Here is a 19,421-nt window from a genome sequence, read left to right as displayed (position 1 = left end):
ATCATCTTTTAAATAACAGTTTCAATATTGGGTTGACCAAAAAATGTGCAAGGACATTCTGGTTATTCAACCCGATAGTTGAAAAAAAAAATACATAGGTGAAATGTAACTTCACGTTTCAATATAAATTATTTTGAATGTGCATATCACACACTATATATATATACATCATAAATTACATATAGGGGATATTTTGTAATAATTTGCAAAATCGAGATAATTTAAAAAAAAAATAATAGTGATTGGTATATTTTCATTAAGAGGCGCTTATACAACAATCGATGTTACACATAAACGTAACGATCAACCATATACAAAAAGGTATAACCATTTATCATATACGATAATAAAACTTACGACATAATACTATCATATAATAATAATGGTCTCAACTACAAAATACCGCTACACGAGTTTGTACATTATACTGAATTCGATAGATTAATAATATTAGATCGATTATAACTCTTTTTATTTTCAAAAGACACGTACGACTCTCATTAAATATTGGATTGGCCGGAAGGCCTGTGCGAACTTTTTTTATCAGGATTCAGGCGCAAAACTTTGTAATAATGTTTTTGCGTTGGAGTTCTGCCAATGGAATCCGCATGGACTTGCCGGTCAACCCAATATTAATCTGATTGATACGTGTCGTCGTCATATACGAGCTAAATCTAACAGTCTGCCATTATTATTAGAATTATCGATTTGTACATATTATGCAAACATGATATTTACAAGAAATCTGAACGTAGAAATTATTACAATAAAAAAATTTGAACAGCAAAACTTTAGGTGTTTAGTCGTGTATTACTATCGGACACTGTCATTAATGTCCATTTCTATGTCCATTTCTATGTCAGAATTCCTTTGCTCTAAGCTAGATATGAGTAGTCACACAAGTGCGACTCGGTTCTTAATAAGTTTTAAGAATACTTGTGACGTAGGCTAATCAACAATATCGAATTTTACTCGACAACTCTTTTCAAGCAATTCTCACTTCCGCACTTCCGATTTTTGAAGGAACGTACAGTAAATAGAATAATCTCTCTCTCTCTCTCGGCAGTTGCCAATGCTTGAAAAATACAAACACAAAAGGAAGACGTTACAATAATGGATGGTACAATTTCGTGGAGGTCGTAACACATATAACCGTAGAACAAAAAAATAAACTTGTGACGGGGCGTTTTATTAAAACTTCTGCGTTATTTATGGAGACACACCGCTGGCTGCCCAGCAGCCGATGCATCTGGCATGGTCACGTTCAATCTTATACAATTCGTTCAAATCTTCAATGACATCGATTGTGACAAGACGTAAAACACCTTGCGGCGCGTTGATTTGAAACAAGATATATTTTCTGTATTTACAAAAACTCCCAAGCGCGCATTCGGAGTATTATTAAATAAATGTTATAACTTCTATCTATAATATATTCATGCTGCTTTATACAAAAATTGCACATTGAGGACTTCACGTATGTAGCACTTTCACGTGTCTGAAAAAGCACTTAGATCTACTCTCCAAGCAAAATTGTCATTGTTAATACATCTCGAGGGAAGATCTTCATACACAAGTAACAGTAAAATGCCAATCGCATTCTTTTTTTCTCTCGTTCTCTCTCTCTCTCTTTCTTTTTCCACGGATAAAGATATATTCTAATAAAAAATATTCTTTCAATCACATTCTTAGAATGGCGGACAATTTACACCGGGATGAAGATACTGACACTTGTCACCGACTCGGCAGTAACCGTTTTTCGAAAACTGTCTGCATACTGGTGGCTGTTTACCGCTCCCTCGCCAACCGCCACCGCCACCTCTCCAACCACCCCTGTTGGGTCCGCCACCTCTGTATCCCCAACCGGGTCCACCTCTGCCCCGGTTGTGCATAGGGGCTCCCCGGGGGCCCGGGAAATTAGGCCCGGGTCCGTACATTGGCGGGCCTTGGAAGTTGTTGGGATTCATATTGTTGAATCCCATCTCCTCCGGACACATCATGCCGTAACCTTCCTGCTGCTGATTATACATGGGTGGCGGTCCCATCATGCCAGGCGGTACCATAGGTCCACCTTCCAGTCCCTGATTGAACCCTCCTGGCATGTTCGCCATGGGATTCATGCCAACGTCCGGCACGAGAACCTTGCCGTCGCCTGTTCTCCAACCACCACCGCCACCAGCTGGTATCGTTGGTCCTGCCATCTCCTGCGTTATGGGAGCCATGTGCGTAGGAGCCATCATCTGCTGAGACATCTGTGGCATAGGATTCATCGTTGGTTGCGGTCCCATCGGCGTCATCATGGTTTGCTGGTTGTGCGGGAATGTTGTCGGATAATGGAACGTCGTCACGGACGGAGGCTGTGGCGTCAGTTGCGGTTTAGGCTCCGGCCACTGCACTGACGTGAAGTCCTTCTCACTCTCCTTGTTGCCGGTGAGGTCGTCCAGCGGTATAGTCTTGGGTTCGGTCATCACGTGATGTCGTTCTTCGTCAGGTTCGGCCGCGGAGTCCGGAATCCTATTCATTTAAATAAAATTCGCAATTAAAAACTTTGTTGATGGAAAGTTTGGAAAAACGTGAACATAAAAGCGCACTCTGAGCAACACTTGTGAATATTTCTCTCTATAGAATTTTTATAGGATATATTTATGTATCTTGTATTGCTTTCTATATAAATTTATATCAGTTATTCTGTGTAAATGAATTCTAAATAAATTCTATTATGAATATTATTATTGCCAGCAGAAAATTATTTAAAATAAATGTGGACCAAGATTAACGAATTTATTAAATCATTCGGTACATCGTTGAGAGTAACGTACATGCTTCGATTGAAGTAAAGTGCTTGGAGAATGCCCTTCTCGCGAGCATACTGAATATCCTTCTCTTTGCTGTCCTTGCCAGGTTCCACCAATGGAGGTGGCAGATCAATAGGAATCAAAGGCTTCCACCGTGTTCTTTCTTCCATTAGGTCTTCATTATCTGAATTACGAAACAAAATTATTTATGGTTTATTTCTATATATCCATCACATATTTAATTATTATGTAATTATTAATTAAATGAAAAAAGAAAACAACTGAATATAGTCTGTGTGTCTAAAATTAAATACTAAATAAATTATTTAACAAAAAGAATTATTATTCCATTGTACGTACTTAATTTTCTGGCCATTTGGAATGCTTCTCTCTCATTCTGTTTCTCCATTTGCTTCATGTCGGTAAAGGTCTTCGTCACATTGACCCTCTCCGTTTCGTCCAACTCGAAGTAACGTATGGATTCCAGCTCTGTCTTCCATTTTAAAACTTTCTTCGGTCCTTTACGTTTCTGAAGTAGCAAAACACTTCTAAGTCCATCTACGTAGCGTATTTCGGGATAAGAACCAACGTCCTTCTTCAGGGAATCTGAAACTACTGAAGATGCGTCTTCCGGCGATTCGGAGTCTTTCGTATCTTCTATATCATCTTCGGGTGTTGGTGCTAAAACAGAAGAAGGACACTCTTTTACTGAACAAATTTTATTTCGTCATGATAAGATACGTAAAATACTTATATGTAAAAATATGTTTTTTAATAATAATAATGATGCATTAATATGATACATGTATTGAGTTGAACAAAAAAGTCTCAATCCCTTTAGCAAAATTCACACTCAAAACCCTAATTTTAATTAAACATTAAGAATTCGTACAAAGTTTTACGTCTGAATAGGCCACACGAACTTTTCGGTAATGTAAAACTTTGTATCGAGAATTAATGCAGTTTTGTGTTTAAAGTTTGCTAAAGAAGTCGAGATGTACTTGAATTCAGCCTCAATATATATATATATATATATATACACACACCCCAATATATATGACTTGAATTAAATCCCAATATATGTACACATATATATATTAGCGTGCGCGCGCACGTACGCGCGCACACACACACACACACACACACACATACCATAAAATAAGATATGAATACTAATTTTATCAACGTAAACGTGCTAATATATATTTGTATCCTATTGAATATTTTGCAAATAAGTTTTTGTGCAAAAAAATAATATAAATAAATACGTAAATACAAATATATCTCTCACTTGTATTTCCCGCAAGAAAATTTTTATATCCGTTGAAATAAATAATTACACCTGCATGCATTTATTAAATTACGTAATAAATTAAGGACAACGAATATTTTTGCTCTCTTAAAAATTCAAATATTAGATTTATAATATATAAAATATCATAAAATGTTAAAGTTTTTTAATTTGCGCAATGTTTTAGGTTTTACTTCAATTGACTTTGTATGTGTGTATATAAGTGCACGCGTACGCGTAAGACGATGTTAATCTTCATTTTGCATGAAAACAATCTAGTATTATTCCTGCACATATTTTCACATTTTCCGAAAGATATATTGATTCCATTGTATCTAGTTAATAAATTAAAACAAAATATTTACTGCTACTTCCGATGTCGTCGTCGTCCCTGATATCCTTCTCGTCATCAAAACCTTGATCTTTATTCTTTGTCGAATCCTCCTCGCCATTTTCTTTCTCCATTTGATTTTTGTCTTCATCTATTACCAACGTATCTTGATAGAACTACGAACAATAAATTTGTCATTAGTCATTCGTATAGTAAGAAATGTATACCATTAAATAAAATAAAGTAATGAAAGAAGAGGCTGATTGAATCTATTTAATGTTAATTTAAATTATAATTATGAATTATGATTAAATTGAATATCGAAGTAATGAAAATTTAAATTTGAAAGATTCAATATTTCAATTGTATAATTGAAATTTGCAATTGAAACTCTTCTGTATTACCTTAAAATTAGGTTTAAGGGCTACTGGCGATTTCTCTTCAGCGTTCGAAGGTGGAGAAGGTGGTGGTGTGCTCTCGCGAGTATCGGTGTTAGCAATCTCCTGTTTCTTAGCTTCTGTAGGCCCGTCTTTCGTAATGGAAGTTCTACGTTTACGCTTCCTTGGTTCTTTGCTCTTGGTAGACGCGGTGAGGGCGTCCATGAACATGTCGCTCTCTTGCAGCACCATTGCTGAAAACAAAAATTTTCAAGTTGTTTATTGCATGGTTTATTATTGTAGGAGTTAATGTCAAAACAAAATAGTCATTTATGAAATATAACAGCAGAACTGGATTTGTCGAAGAAATTAAGCTGAAAGAGAACGATACGTTTTTTATTCATATATAATTTACATTCAATACATTTTCTAATATGAAGATACCTTCATAACTGAATTCAAGGTTTGCAGATAGAGCAAGTTGTTACGAATGTCTGTTCCGTTTAATTTCAACTCTGATATGTTTCCATATTACAACTGAAAACATACACACATACACCTAGTGTTTCGATAATTTAAATAATAACATATTAATAAAGTAGACATATATAAAAAGCTTTTTTTATTGTTTTTTAATACTAAATTTTCTTTTGAAATTACAGAAATTAGAAAACATCCTGGATAATAATTGTTATATTAAATATGATTATATATTGGATCAATTAAACATTGGGTTCGATTTTCAATGCCAAATACAGGAAGACAGGCTTGTGTAATACAAGCAACAATGTTAATGATGTCTGTATCACAGACAATAATTATAAACAACGATAGTAATTAAGAATTACTTGGTCGATGAATTTGTTTCTACTAAATACAGTATATTAAAATTTAACACGAAAATCGAACCGAACTGTTTTTCCACCTACTGCACGATCTATGTTTTGTAAATAAATAACATTTTTCAAAGATATTATTTTATAAGAAGTCTTAATAATGTAAAATCCTGATAAATGCGATGTTCTATTGACAATATACACCTGAAAATAAGAAATGTCTTAAATGGAAATTATATGAGAAAATTAGAAATGATTAAATCGCTTCCTTTTCTTTTCAGCAACTGCAAATAAAAGATCAGTCTTTATATTTCCGAGCACGGATTTTCCATGGATAGGAAAATAATGTCTACCAGAGTAAACTCTCAGCATCAATATTATTTCACATACATAACTCCTGTAAAAAGTAGCTTAAGTTAGTAAATTCAATCAGCTTTCGTACATATATGTATCCAGTATACATGCTAAAATAAGTTAGAAATATCCATCCTGTGCATAATCGAGTTTTTATACATTTGTGACCAGTTTGACGTTCATTAAAATTTAGCAAATCCTTGTTAGGAAATTCTTTTAAATATAATAATGCATTGTATAACATTTCAGTAACATGTGTCATAATGTTTTCCTAAGAAAATATTAATATGGGCTTCTTCGAATTTTATTTTTGTTAGATAAATAGTTTTATCGTGCGAGTATTATGTATATTGCATGTAACAGAGTATATTTGAATATATTTTAGAGAGAGAGAATATATTAGAATAAAAAATAAAATTTATGCAAAAATTATCATAATTGCAATGATGTGTATTTTCATAATAGGAAGTAATAATGAACAAAAAAGGTCTATTACTAACAATCGCATGTAAGTCATCTTATTAAAAATTGATTTAAGTCAGTTTAATGATTAGTAAAACCTCTTCGTTTTTATATTAGCAAAAATAACATTTTTATACGTGAACAATAACTTTTCCAAACGATATGTTCATTCCATTGTACCTACTTAATAAATCAAAATACAATATAAAATCTGATTATTGAATTTATTGTTGCAAAAGCATAATAATGAAAAAGAATATTGCTTCACTTTCTGCAATTCAACGCAAAGGATAAAGAATAATAATAAAACTTCTTGTCGTCATTTATATGCACAAGCTCCGCAATCGTCGGTTCACGACTAATACAGAAACATTAATTCGTAATGATTAATAAATATATACGAATAATAATATACTTGTACATAACAAATAGTCATGAATGGATCTTAAAACACGACTGGTGTAAAATGAGTCCTTCACCTCAAAAGTCTATCGATTTTGTAATATAAAGTAACGCTATCAATATAAATAACGCTATTGTATACTATCCTGAAATATATCAGTTGCTTTTTTTATTTTCTATTAAAAACATAGAATAATATAATGCAACGCATTAAGTGCTATACAAAAGTAAGGCGCGATGCAATTGCATAGACAATGCCTTGCATGGATGTTTGGGCGATCTCCGGATGAGGATATCAAATATTCGATGCGATACGAGTACTTTGTAATTACGCATGCGGTTTTGTGAACTCGGGTGTGTCTGAAGCATCAAGTTGATATCTATGCGTCTGAATTTCGGTAACGAGTACTCGAGTACAGAGACCAAACAATCTGCACATGATAGCAGTATAGTGATTACTATTACTATACTATAGAGTTTAGTGGTTACTATACTGCTATCATGCGATATATAAAACCGCAGGAAGAGAAATAATAATACTCGGACCTGCGTTTTCTTCTTCATCGTTTGAACAGTAACGATCGAAAAAATGAAGAAAATTAAGGAAGAATTATACGGGTTGCAATTGTACGGTTCGTTTTATTTCCACAGAGAGATAGTTTATGATAAAGAAGAAACATGACATTTATGTATCGTTTGGCTTTCGTATGCACGTATACATATATGCACGATGTATTAAGGAATATAAGAAATATGAATTGTATTGATCTCTGCTCCGAGAAATTGGCAATACGTATACGTGAATATACGTATACGTGTACACGTTACGAACAAATTATGTGACTCGTACTTGTCGTACATCTCCCAACAAATTCACAATATGAAAATAAACAATATACAAATATTTAGGAATCACATCATCGTCGCTGTTTAATCGTTATAGCACAATTTTTATATTTAATGATCTTACAAACGTATATGTACATATTTTCACAGCACATCAAATTCAAAAGAGTATAAATAAATAACTTTAATAAGTAATAATGAATACTGATGGAAGTAAGATGCTAAAATTGCAATTGACAAGGTTTTGTGGTATTCAAAAATGTACTTGAGAACGTGCATTCAAAATATTATCATTTTTGTAAGTTTATAAGGCAATTAATGCAATTGAATAATTAATATTAATGTAATTAATATTATTATGGATGTTCCGATCATTTAGTCAGCATGGCAATAAAAAAATATTTTGCCATGTTTCAAAACCAAAGATTTGAACAAGTATTGCAAATGGAAGCGTCGTATATTTATTTGTAATTTATTTTTTATGGTTTATTTGTATAAATTTCTAATTTGGTGTATTGCCAAAGTAGTGGCATGTACTAAATGAGCAACAATTTTGAGAAATATGTTTGCCGTTACATTATTTATTGTTCATACGTTATTAATCATAATGATTCAATACATTCAATAGACAATATGAAATATGAAATACTAAATGTAGAATATCAAAATATTCTATCTGACTTTGCACAATTATTCCAAGTGTTGCTTGAAAATTATTCATTTTTTAGAGTATCTTATGAAAATAATACTGGCACAGAAAATTTTGCAAACACGTGAAAAAATAATATTCTCTTCTATAATAGAAAATAGTTTTACTATTTTACTTTATGACAGACTATATAATAAATTAAATTTTTTTAAAATTAAAGTATATTTAATCAAATTAATGTATATATAATTAAAATATACATTTAATTAAATATATATTAAAGATATATATTTAACTAAATTTTTAATTAGATAATAAATTATTTTAATTAAAAAGTAGTAAAATATGTATTAAATAACATTGATTATCTTTACATCAAGTAAAATATGTAGTTCAATATTGCAATAAAATATATGTTAAATGAAATTAATTATCTTTACAAAGTATGTAATTTATATTAATTTCCTAATTATTAATTTACTTTATCAACTTTTCAATTTTTTTAAATATGTAATTTAATTAACTTTTTATCCATCTAATATAAATTCGATAATTGCCAATATAAATCAGAATTTGTTCCTAAGATTTTCATTTTTCATGAATAATTTAAAAAAATCAATACTTGAAGCATTCATACATCCCAAGCATTGTAACTTTTTGCAACGTATAAAAGCATATAATAATTAATATTTTAACGTATAATAACGTATAAAATACATAAGTTAATGATAAATAAAAAAGAAATAAGTTTCATGATCTCCTTTTCCCCCAGATTTTAGATTTTTTTCTTAAAAAGTGTTTACATTTTATATAAAAGGCTTCATAAATAAATATGAAATAATCATATATACATATGTATATACATCTATATACATACATATATATACACATTACATTATCTCAAATTTTGCACATCCTTTCGGACGATTCGAAACTCTCTGACAATTACATAACAATGACAAAAGTAGCGTATGCAATTAAGCATTATGCATGCGAGGGAGCGCGAGAAAGAGGGAGAGATCAGGTACAACATTCTGTTTGTTTTCATAAATCACCTGGCTCGTACGGCGTGCGCGGCATGACACGGTGGGCGAAGCAAGAGGCATCAAGTTCACGAGTTTGGCGCGTTTCGGTCGACGTGCGTCGGACGGCTAGTACAATGCCGGTAGAAGCGCAAGCCGCCTTCTGCCGCCGACGACGCAGAGGCGCGGCGGGCCACGTGCGTCGGCGTAGAACGGTCGCAAAAACATCAGTCTCGTCGCGCATCGCGCGTCACGCGGCTCCGTTCAAATTCCCCGTCGCCGTACATCACACGACCGGCCACGGAAAATTCGAACGAGATCGAGCGAGACGAAGGCATCTGCCTTCTACCCGCCGCCGAATTTGCGCGAACTCGTGCCACGAATGCTCCGTTTTCTTTTTTTTTACCGCGATATTCTTCACTTCGGTCGACCCAAGTTCTCGAATCGATTTCCGTTTTCGCCCGAAGTTCATCTCAAAATTTTCGAAACGCGACTTCCGCCGTGTTTTTGAGACTCGCAAATCGAGAAATTACCGCGTCGAAACTGGTCATCAGCGAGATCTCTATCGATTTTACGGAAATAGCGGTCGTACAAAGGTCAACGGAACACGAGATTCTCGATTTGCGATCGGGTCGCAATTTTCGAGTGCCGTTTTTTCCTCCCTCGCTCCCTCCTCTCTCTCTCTCTCCTCACTCCCTCCCCTCCTCCCACGCTACTTGTATCGTTCCTGCGATTTCTATCTTGTTTTCTCTTGTTCCTTCTTTCTCGATTTGTATCTCGACTTGGCGTCTTTGTGATCCTAATTTTCTTTCTAGCGCGTTTATCGGAAGAGAGAGATAATAGGCCTCTTCGCCGGTACCGACGAAGAACGTGTTGCAAAAGGGGCCCTCGGCTGGTCCTAAAGGCCTTCTCGCTCGAGGACGTCGAGAACGCGTGTACGTAGCCTCGGAATTCGTGCACATGTATATACTCGTGTTATTTCCAATCCACAGGGATCCACACACCATTATTCAGCGGAAAAGAACGCGTCCTCCACACACACAACGCCCATTCTCCCCAGTTTGTCTCCCAGTTGCTCTCATCTCTTTCTCAAGTCATCACCTCAGCCATTCATTCTCTTGTTCATTCTTGTTCTTGCTTTTCTTTCCTCTCTCTCTCTCTCTCTCTCTTTCGCTCTCCTTTTACTCCGCGTCATTAAAGGTATTGGAATCATTTGCCCCACGCAAATTTCAATTCTCTCCGAGTATTTCACATTGCATTCGACATGTATTAGGTGTGCAAGTTAATTCGGTGCTTTTGCTGAAGAAACTGAGCCCTTATCACGGAACAACAATACCGAAATACTCGCCATCGTTTTGCAATATACTTTTCTCCAGCCATCGAATCCCCTCTCGAAAAGGAGGAAGTAAATAAAGGCTCGATCTCTTCCAAACTACAAGCATCGAATTAATTTGCGAAGCTGATACACACGAAATGGTGGTTGCGAAAATTCCGTTTCTATTTGCCAACATGCGTTAAACGCAATTTTAAATATTCTGTATCTCATTTCGACGTGATGCAATGTACCGAATATCAACGAATTGCTTGTGAAAACAAAGTAAAGAACAAGCCATCTCCGTTTCAACGACTTGGAAAGCGCGGATCTTGCGGTATTTAATATTAACCGACTGGCAAGATAATTTATTTATGCAAATTACGGTGGACGTATTTGTTTTCACGTGAGATATTACCGAGAGGATGGAAATCTGGATGGGCCCACGATATTATTTGCTTCGTCTCGAGAAAGCATCTAGTAGCGAGCAAGATGTATAACATAGCAGAAACCCAAGAGTTAAATGTTCCAGATCTCTGATAAATTTATTGAAATGTTTAAGTAGGGGTGTACATGTACAAGGGAAGAAGTACGGACAGACAAGACTTGTGTTGCCTTACCTAGTGATTAGAACTATTCCTGCGTGATGGCTTCGTATCGTTGCGTCACTCATATCTGAGATTATAAAACACCGTTCGTGTCGTTTGTATCGTTACATCGACGAGCATACAGAGAGACCACGTCTTTCGACTCGAATGGCTTTTCTCTTTGTTTTGAGAACGAGAAACCATGCTTTTTTTCCGAGACGAACAAAATCTCACACCTGTGTAAGGTCTCCGAGATCGCGCGCAGATCGGAAGGTACCGCGGCTCGCGTGTCGTAATGAATTTGTCGAAGATTACCTGCTGTCGTAGATTCTTAATATACGAAAAAGTTCGTAGTTGAGTGCAGGATCCTAATGGCTTCGTTCTTCTAATGACGGATGCAAATTTCTGTAGACGTGATCCGCACTACAGCCATTAATTCTCCATGCAGCAGGATGGATAAATCGTTACACAGCTTATTATATCTTCTATGAGACGATAATAATAATTTTTGGGGAAGTAGAGAAGGTATACTATTAAAAGGTATTACGCTACGGGGTACGCCTGGAAGAAACAATGAGTTAAAGATGATACATAGTCAAAATAAATGTCCAAACGTGACAATGTACCAAAAATTTGTGAAAAAAAGCCGTGTCGATAATGTACGTAGCACACGTGAAAATATCGCTAAGTATTGAATCTGCTGGAGTTTCTTCTGGTGCCATCCATCTGCAAACTCAATATTACAAAGTTAGTAAGAGTCATATACCTACAGTATAACATGCCAATGTGCAAAGCTAAGCAGTCTCATCATCGTTTTTAGTCTTACCAATAGGATTTTCAATCCCGCATGTAATGCATATATAAAACAATAAGACGAGAAAGTAATGTAATAAATAGAAGATGATACGTGTATGTGTGACGTATGTATGAAATATGAACTGTAATAAAACGATATTTCTGAAGAGAAATGTAATTATATATGTATCATGAAAAATATATATATTCAATATATATAAAATAATTATTTATATTATATAAATAAAAATAAAAGATACGTAATTTAGGAATATGTATAAAAATTAATTAATAAAGTGTATAAATATAATTTGTCCAACAAATAAATAAATAAATAAATAAATAAATATAATAGCAATAAAAAATAAGATCTCGAGTTTCTTATAATAAATCAATAAAAATAATATATAAAAAATGTATTAACTTCTACTTATACATTTTTTCTTATTGTTAAAATTTTTGTTATAAAACCTATTATTAAAATGTTGAAAAATTGTATTGAAACATTTATTCTTTCTCGAAAACACGTGTGTGTTGAATGTCTCTTTGAAACATGCACCCATTCAACATAAAAATGTAAGATAATACTCAACGAATTGCACATAATGGTAATTTTTAATTGAATTTACAGACTGCTTTACTCAAGGACATCAGCAATAGCTCTTGCATGTTATTATAATTTCTTATCGTTTGATTATATTGGATCAAGAGTAACATATAAGTATTTTAAAACAAAGTTACAGTAGAGATCTCGTATTAATAATGAAGTTTTATGTATAATTTGCGGTAGGATACCAATATACTTACGTTTTGGTTTTGGTGGTATCAGCTTAATCCCTCCCTTCTTCTCGTCTATTGGTGCTATCGTCGTTGGCGAATCCAGTGATAGCTTCGCTCGTTTCTCTACCAGCGGAATGTCCCTCATCGGCGACGACCTCTTCAACGGAAATTTCGTGGGTAGAACCTTCTTATCGACAACGGTATTCGGCTTCTTTGACCTAGGCGGTGGTGGTTTCACTTCTTCTTCCAGACCGGTGGATCTGAACTTCGAATTAAACGTCTTAACTGTTTTCGGTCGTGTCGCCGCGTCTTGGCTGTTTTTCCTATTCTCAATAGAAATGGATATATTTTTCTTCTCCATCTTCGTCGCAACGGTGTCCCTCTTCGAGTCCGTTTTCTCTTTGTTCTCCTTTGAGCCGTCTCGCGACTCGATCGACGATTTCCTCCCGCTCGTATCGCCTCCCGACTTCTCATCTTCCGTTCGCTTCTTCGGGATTTTGCCCAACTTGGAACTCAGCGCCTGGCCCTGCACCTTCTCCAGCGTCGCCTTATCCTTCTCCGCCTGATCCTTCTTTTGCTTCTCTCTCTCCTTTTCTCGTTCCCTATCTCGCTCAGACTTACTTCTATTCGAACTGTGCTTGTTGGCTGAGCTGGAGTGATGTTTGTCCTTGGAAGATTTGTCTTTACTGGAGTTCTTGGTACTACTACTACTACTAGTGGAACTGGAGCGATGACTACTGGATTTATGGGAGGTGGAGCTGCCGCCGCGGTGTGTACCGGAGCTCGTACTGTGCTTCGAACTTTTGGCTGCTGAGGAGGAGCCATGATGGTGACTATTGCTTTTCTTGTCGGAGCTGCTGGCAGACTTCTTCTCATCTTTCTTATGAAAGTCCCTGTTCTCCTTGTCACTAGACTTACTACTACTATCATTAGTAACAATGTCCTTGGAATCTTTATTGTCCCTAATTTTAACACCTTCCGTATCCTGATTGTCTTTCGAACTAACTACAGTTTGTTTCACTTCACTGGAAATATCCGAGTCAGTCAGTTGTCCAATTTCGACTGCATAGTCTTTACCACTAATCGCACTGTCACTACTTTGTCCTACCTCCTCTACCTCCGCTTCCTGCCTCACCGGAAGCGTCGTGTCCGCGGCGAAACTTTCGTTAACTTCCGCGCTCCCCGATGTACCGAGAACGCTATTTATATTCGTGGCGTCGGTCTCCACCTTCGCGAGAACTTGATTACCATCTCGTATGGTAATCTTGTAAACGGGGATCGGTGATTGCGAGGACGACGTCACCACGACGAAAGATTGCTTCTTGCATTGCTGCTGCGCCGCCTGCTGTTGCAGTTGCGCCTGCTGGGCTTTGCTGACCACCTGCAATTGTACCGTTTGCAGCTGCAGCCTCTCTTGCGGTTGCTGTTTCTCTTGATCCTGCTGAAGCTGACTGACCGAGATGCCCGGTGCGCATTGTTGCGCGAGCTTCAGATCCTGTACTTGGATAGTTGCGGCGTCAGTGGCCTCCACGATTTGCTGGTTCACTGAGTGCTGCTGCGACGACGAAAGGGCGATCGCACTACCCGGGGTAGCGTTCGACTGCACTGAAACTGTCATGATCTGAGCCGGCACCGAATTTGGAGCTGCTTCCCCCTTTACAATTTTCAGCCATTGCTCCACGAGGCGACTAGCTAACGTCCGTACACCTTGATGGCTGCCCTCCTTCGACAAACCTTTGATCAATTTCGGACAATTGTTGCTTTTCAGCCGCTCGATGTCCACTGGACAAAGCAACAAGAGCTCCAGGAGTTCTTGTATAAGGGCCCAGTTTTTTGCAAGAATGCCGTCGGTGAGCCACGTGTGAATAAGATTCCATCCTCCTGCGCTCATAAACCTACAAAGATAGAAATTATAATGTAATACGTTATTTTAAATTACGTTTTACTTTCCATTGTCGCATTGAGTTGTAAGTTATTTATTTATTTTTTTTTTAATGAAAAATAGAACAATTTTTGGAAGAACGGAATTATTTTTTGAAGCTACCGCGAAGATAGCAAATAGCAGTGGAACAAAACAGTGCATGTGTGGTTGAATAAATATTTGCACACTTATGCAATATTTGTCTTGGAATTTTACTGAAACACGTCGCAAATTTTTGTTATAACCCAATATTTCTTTCATTTATATAGATTAATGTAGAAAATTCTATTAATTTAAAAATTAATGTAATTCTATGATTATTATGCGTGATGAATGATTCCAACAAGTTTATACTGTATTTAATTATTTAACAGCTTTATAATAAAACTTATACTTTTACAAAACGTGATCATATAACAATGCTGTTTTTTAAAAAAATTATTGTTTGTAAGAAACTTCAATAATCATACATATTTAATAAAGTATTAGATTAATAATAACATAACAATTATATTTAAAGCATTAATAGATTTTCAAATATGTTAAATTTTTTGAATTGTTCTTAGCTGTTAAAATATAAAATATTAAAGAGCTTTAGTAGTAAAGATGCGAAAAAATTTCGGAACAAAAGTTTAATTGTGGAACTCGTATCAGTAAAAACGGCATATTAATAAACACCGTCTAATGGTTCTGAGTTTCTTTTTTCTTGCATGTCTATATTTCTTTTTCATACAAATATATACAATACATATACTTGTATGTCTCGACATGCTAATTTTATAATTACTGCATCGACATAATGAAAGTTAATACAGTACGAAATCTTTGTTAACATAAGAAATATCAATATTGTTAAACCGAAGTTATGTACTTACTGACTAAGCAACTCTGTATTGGTGGTTTTTAATATCTGTATGTAAATGCACTTGGATACGAGCTTTTTAGAGAACTTCGTCATTAAATTAGCTAATCGATGAACTTCTTCTTTACTTTTGATACCTCCTGTTGGACCCAGCAAAACGCTAAGGCATTTAAGTAAAGAAAGTGGATCTATACGTGGCTGAAAGTACAATTCAGAACAAAGAAACCGTTATTTGTGCAATCATCATACAAAGACATAGAGAATGCTTAACATTTAAAACAAAATTTAATATGATAAAATGTATATGATAAATAAAATAATAAAAACAACAAAATTTTAAATACAATTTGTTGTATAAAATAAGTTTATATTTTATAACTGCATAATGCTTCCTTTCTCTCATTAATTTATCAATTGAAACAATGAATAAGTGAATATTTCAATTAATAAAATCCACTTACATTAATAATAATAATAAAAATAATGAAAATAATTTAAATAATAATAAAATATCTAATTTTCTTACATTTGAATATCGGGATATAGAAAATTAATAAAAAAAAATACATAAATTCAGAGATAGTATTGGATTAACCAGAAAATCCATGCCAACTAAAGGGACAGCATGGACCTTTCAGTCAAGTTTTATACCTTAACTTTTTAAATTCTCATTATAGAACTTGCTTAAGGTCGCTATTCATAGCATTCATATAGTAAGGTCATCTTAAATATGGTTTTGAGATATTTGTTAGCTAATCAGAGAGCTTGTATTAATATCCAAAAGGTACACTTAAGACTCGTTATAAGAATGGATGATAAGTAGACTGCCCTTAGATCCAGGTTTTAATTTAGCAAGATTCAACTTCAGATTTGAAATTTATTAAGAGGATCGAGATATGGATTTTCTAGAACCCAAAATAAAAAGACAATAGTAATAAAAAGATCAAGGCTGATATTTATAGTTCGTTCTTATACTAAGGTCGTCTTAAACATGATCCTGAGATATTTGTTAGCCAAGCAACTAAGCGTATTAGTATTTAAGTATTAAGAGTTACGATTTAATACTTAATATATTTAAGATTTAATTTATATATTATATTATATATTTATATTTATACTTAATGGATAAAGACTATATATATTTATACTTAATATATTTAAGACTATCTTATAAAAAGTCCATTTTTATAACGAGATAGTCTTAGATGTATTTTATTACACATACTACTACAATTATCTGATTGCCGCTAACAAATATCTTAAGATCATATCTGAGAGGACTTTAGTATAAGAATGGACCATGAATACTGGTTTTAGTTTTTTTTAATGAATTGACCAGGAAGTCTCCACACCGATTCTCTTAGTAAATTCAACAGTTGCTAGCAAACAGAGTTCCGAGCAAAATCCTAGAATTACATCTTGCCAGGTTGAAACCTAAGAGCGATATTCATCATTCATTCTTACAACGAGAGTCTGAAGTATACCTTTTAGATACTAGTACAGCTATCTAAATTAACTAATAAATATTCTAACATCATATTTAAGACGACCTTAATATAAAAATGGACAATGAATACTGACCTAAGAGAGAAAAATTAAGGAGCACAACCTAATTGAAGAAATTAGGATTCTACGATTAAAGATAATTTAAAGAATAATTATATTTAATTCTTCTAATGAGAAAAAATTTTGCAAGAACTATTCACGTAGAAGATTTGCAACTTTCTCTTGCAAGATCTCACGTTATTCAATATTAATGTAAGCAAGAGGTGTATCATCTATTTCTTAATTTTTACTCGTCTTAGACTCGATTATGTAAAATCATACCACACATTACATCGCGGTCGATAAACGTAGAGTCCTGGTCACGTGCATCGAAAAAATTGCAAATTAACTCTCACAATGGCAGAAATGGCACACGAGGTCAAGGAAGAAGCAAAGGTTATTGATCCTTCGCCATCGTTAACCCAGATGGCGTCGTTGTCAATTTATGCGTTGCAGAAAGTAGCCACGTTTGGTAATGAAAATAAAGAAGTTGCTTACCATGTTGCTGATATTCTCGAAGTTTCAGACCATTTTTGGACCCAGACCTTGGTTCGTCATGGTGCGTCTGCAATAAAACATAAAAAAAATAACTGACAATTACTATACGTATGCGTGGCCCGCGTAACGATTACTTTTCACGCCATATTGTTCAATTTCTCGAAAAACTAACAGCAACTTGAACGACGGGCGTTTTCTCGGAGTCTCGACCTCGGTTCCGATCTCGTCGCTCAACTATCGTCTCGATTGTTCCTCGAACCTGATTTTTGTTAATCGACTTTTCTCAAGATTGAAATCTCGTGATCGAACGAATTATGCAGATACTGCGCGACCTGATCGAGCCATGACGAACCGAGACGTCCAGACGGATCAAGAGAATCTCCGTACCAGCTTATCCTCTAGGCAGTCTACAATTACGCAATTACAGCGGTTATTGTCCGTCTAGAAAAATAATGTTCGAAAGAGGACTGGGGAACGGATGTTCGTTAAAATGCCTCCAAATGTTAATGAAAATGCGAGATCCTCTGTAACGGTCTTCCCACTTTTCGGCGACTGGCTCGAGCGATCGGCGCGCAACCGCTACGCGCAGACCCCACCCAACCGCTTCGCGCGCTCGGCCAATCGGAACCGCGAACGTTCCTCCCCGCCGGCCGCGTAACGGTCGCCACCCAAAGGTGCTTCGTCATCTAGCTGCGTGACGTAGCTACGTGCTATTTACGTAACACGCTTATGGAATGCTACGACCGAACGTACTTGGAATATTTTTCATTACATGTACCGAACTAACACTTTTTACTCCCTTTCAGCACTTGTCCGACAATCTTGCATAAATATTTCTTCCTTTGACACCCGGCTCCGGCACACATATCGCATCGCAAACTCGCTCCGGCTCGCAAGAGATTCTCCATGTCCACGTACGTTACGTCACAAGCTGTCGATATTGTTCACCTCGCAACTGAACGCTACGCTCTTCAGCGTCCATTACGTCCGATCGTTATGGCGTCCGTTACGCGAGTACGAGACTTTAGGCGGAGCAAAAGTCCAGAAACTCCTTTTTAACGGTCCCCTATGAAACCGCTTCCATATTTGGAAATTATCATACACCTTTGTCTTCATTTCTCTCTTTTTTTCGGTTTTTGGTTTCGATTTATTTGTTGGAAAATAATAGAAAAGCCACTCACATCTGATTAAAATTAAATCCTTTTTATGGTAAACAAATGTCACGGTGCGCATAAGAAATGGAACATTTCCTATGAACATAATGACGACGTGGTCCTACTGGAGCTCGCTCGAATGTCCATTCGTGAATTCTTGCTGCGCATCGGAACGCCGCGATACTCGCATCGTAATCCGTCTTACAGTAGCCGTCAATTTACCATCTGCAATGAAATGTTGTTCAGAATCTATTGGCCGTACCGTAGCTCCCGCTTTCGCTCAATATTTCGCCTCGATGCTATACGGAAATTGCTCTCGACTTGTACGAAGCGATCTTTACCTAACTGCGTAAAACCTGCTTTCTTCGAGCAAACCGGAATTAATTTATACATGTGTCTGTAGTTGTCCTCACGACGTGAGTCAACCACCGCACTATTTGGTCGCAATAAATTTTCCAATTACGTTAATCTGCGTATTTTTAACGAAAATGCCGAATTTTCTACTCGGATGAATTAGCGATTGGCGTTAAATGTGAAATGTATTATTTTTCATGATGGAATATCCTAAATTAATGCTTTGGTTAAATCTTCTATTGACCTGT

At 35.5% G+C, this 19,421-nt stretch overlaps 1 protein-coding gene across 5 annotated transcripts; it reads right to left on the bottom strand.

Annotated features, from left to right (window-relative positions):
- Positions 1–233: 233 nt before the first annotated feature.
- Positions 234–19,266, bottom strand: LOC105276586 (serine/threonine-protein phosphatase 1 regulatory subunit 10). 5 transcript variants are annotated; one of them, XM_020030766.1, is made up of 10 exons: positions 19,161–19,266; positions 18,847–19,044; positions 17,666–17,732; positions 15,636–15,820; positions 12,867–14,734; positions 4,822–5,048; positions 4,452–4,593; positions 3,156–3,476; positions 2,820–2,979; positions 234–2,514 (listed from the first exon to the last, which is right to left on the bottom strand). In XM_020030766.1, the coding sequence occupies exons 3-10, from the start codon at positions 17,666–17,668 to the stop codon at positions 1,689–1,691; spliced, it is 3,732 nt and encodes a 1,243-aa protein (XP_019886325.1). In that variant the 5' UTR covers positions 17,669–17,732; positions 18,847–19,044; positions 19,161–19,266; the 3' UTR covers positions 234–1,688. The 5 variants fall into 5 exon arrangements, with proteins under 5 accessions (XP_019886325.1, XP_019886327.1, XP_019886326.1 ...); XM_020030768.1 differs by lacking the exon at positions 19,161–19,266 and adding an exon at positions 18,444–18,731 and having other exon boundaries at positions 18,847–19,154; XM_020030767.1 differs by lacking the exon at positions 19,161–19,266 and adding an exon at positions 18,453–18,731 and having other exon boundaries at positions 18,847–19,154.
- Between the last annotated feature and the right edge of the window lie 155 nt (positions 19,267–19,421).

This window comes from Ooceraea biroi, chromosome 12 (assembly GCF_003672135.1).
Source record: "Ooceraea biroi isolate clonal line C1 chromosome 12, Obir_v5.4, whole genome shotgun sequence".
Classification (NCBI taxonomy): domain Eukaryota; kingdom Metazoa; phylum Arthropoda; class Insecta; order Hymenoptera; family Formicidae; genus Ooceraea; species Ooceraea biroi.
This window is presented reverse-complemented; position numbering and strand designations above follow the sequence as displayed.

Excerpts from the sequence above, each read along its gene's own strand:
- LOC105276586 (XM_020030766.1), bottom strand. Across the intron at positions 5,049-12,866 it reads GATACCACCAAAACCAAAAC|CAATGGTGCTGCAAGAGAGC; the intron begins GTAAGTATATTG and ends TTTTGTTTTCAG. Across the intron at positions 4,594-4,821 it reads CCCTTAAACCTAATTTTAAG|TTCTATCAAGATACGTTGGT; the intron begins GTAATACAGAAG and ends TATTGTTCGTAG.